The sequence below is a fragment of the Pelodiscus sinensis genome, chromosome 7 (assembly GCF_049634645.1).
Source record: "Pelodiscus sinensis isolate JC-2024 chromosome 7, ASM4963464v1, whole genome shotgun sequence".
In the NCBI taxonomy this organism is placed as follows: Eukaryota; Metazoa; Chordata; order Testudines; family Trionychidae; genus Pelodiscus; species Pelodiscus sinensis.
In genome coordinates, this window is record NC_134717.1 from 44,733,121 (window position 1) to 44,734,679 (window position 1,559).

At 43.6% G+C, this 1,559-nt stretch overlaps 1 protein-coding gene across 1 annotated transcript; it reads left to right on the plus strand.

Annotated features, from left to right (window-relative positions):
* On the plus strand, positions 1 to 1,559 carry HOXD12 (homeobox D12). The gene is made up of 2 exons (XM_006119470.4): positions 1 to 712; positions 964 to 1,559. The coding sequence occupies exons 1-2, from the start codon at positions 151 to 153 to the stop codon at positions 1,200 to 1,202; spliced, it is 801 nt and encodes a 266-aa protein (XP_006119532.1). The 5' UTR covers positions 1 to 150; the 3' UTR covers positions 1,203 to 1,559.

Here is a 1,559-nt window from a genome sequence, read left to right on the forward strand (position 1 = left end):
AAAAGAGGGCTCAGTGGGGGTAGGCGGTGCTGAAATTACCGGCTCTGAAGAACCTGTATGCAAAATTTCGTCCAATCGTTTTAGGCTCTCCGCTTATTCCCCGTTGTAACTAAATACCGCGGTACGAACAGCTGAAGTCCTTTGTTGGAAATGTGCGATCGCAGTCTCTACAGATCGGGCTACGTTGGGTCTCTCTTGAATTTGCAAGGGCCGGATTCCTTTTATTTCCCTAACTTGCGGACTAATGGCAGTCAGTTGGCGGCTCTGCCCACCATTCCCTACCCCCGAACCTCGCTGCCCTGGACTTGCTCAAGTTCGTGTACGGCTCAGCCTCAGAGCCCTGCTTTCAGCAGCTCCTCGCAGCCTTACCTTACGGGCTCCGTTCCCATCAACATCAGTTCCAACAGCAGCAAAGAGTGCCTGGAAGAAAACAATAAATACTACGCCCACGAAGCAGGCTCCAAACAGGAGGAAAGAGGCAGGCAGAGGCACTCTTTTGCCAATGAACCAAGTATTACTCATCCAGCCCACTTAAAGCCAGCTAAGTATGACCACTCCAGCCTGCAGAGGGGTTTACAGGGCTCCTCGGCTCTTTTTGAAGTGAATTCCTCTACTTCAAGCTTAAAGGAGGACATCAAGAATTCGGTCAACTTGAACCTGACAGTGCAGCCTTCCGCAGTCCAGCCATGTCTGAGACCTTCAGTGCAGGATGGTATGCCTTAAATAACTCCCTTTCTCTAGAAAAGGCCGATTTTCTAAAAAAAGGCTTAGAATTGTTGTAATTACACGGGTATCCGTGGGGAGATAATCAGTAAAGCCGACACGATAGATAATTCTCGTGGTGGTCAATGTACGTGACGAAAAGATACCTTGAGCAATTTGCATTTATGTAATGCGGTTTTATTGCATGCTCTCTGTTTTGCAGCTGTGTTATCCATTAAATTATCGACGTGTTTGTTGTAGGTATGCCTTGGTGTCCCGCCCAGGGAAGATTAAGAAAGAAACGGAAACCTTACACAAAACAACAAATTGCGGAATTGGAAAACGAGTTTCTCCTCAATGAGTTTATTAACCGGCAGAAGCGGAAAGAGCTATCAAACAGACTGAATTTAAGCGATCAACAAGTTAAAATTTGGTTTCAAAACCGACGGATGAAAAAGAAAAGAGTAGTAATGCGTGAGCAGGCGCTATCTATGTACTAGACAAAAGTCTTGCCATTCCTGTAATGAACTTGTCTTTTGCATCTCTAGAGTAGAGTGTATTCCCGATGAAAACCTCATTAGTATTATTGAAAGAAATTCTAGAAGCTCTAAGCAAACCTTTGGGGCGTTTGTAAATTAGCAAATACTGAATCCTTGGCCAAAAGGAAGAAAGTAAACACACGAAAAGGCTACAAAGACCTGTATTATCAGCTCTTATATTTTATTTCCCTTTATAATAGATCTTCTTCTACTTCTTTTTTCTTTGCTTGCAGGATGAGCTGTGCTGAGCTAAGATCAATTTCTCTAACTGTATGTAAACATAATTTTGCAGAAAAATAAAGGAACATTGACTAGTAA

What these genes read in the sequence shown, in the direction of transcription:
- HOXD12 (XM_006119470.4), top strand. Translation starts at nt 151, where the DNA reads ATGTGCGATCGCAGTCTCTACAGATCGGGCTACGTTGGGTCTCTCTTG. An exon ending in GAGACCTTCAGTGCAGGATG is followed by an intron (nt 713 to 963) that starts GTATGCCTTAAA and finishes TGTTTGTTGTAG; the next exon opens with GTATGCCTTGGTGTCCCGCC.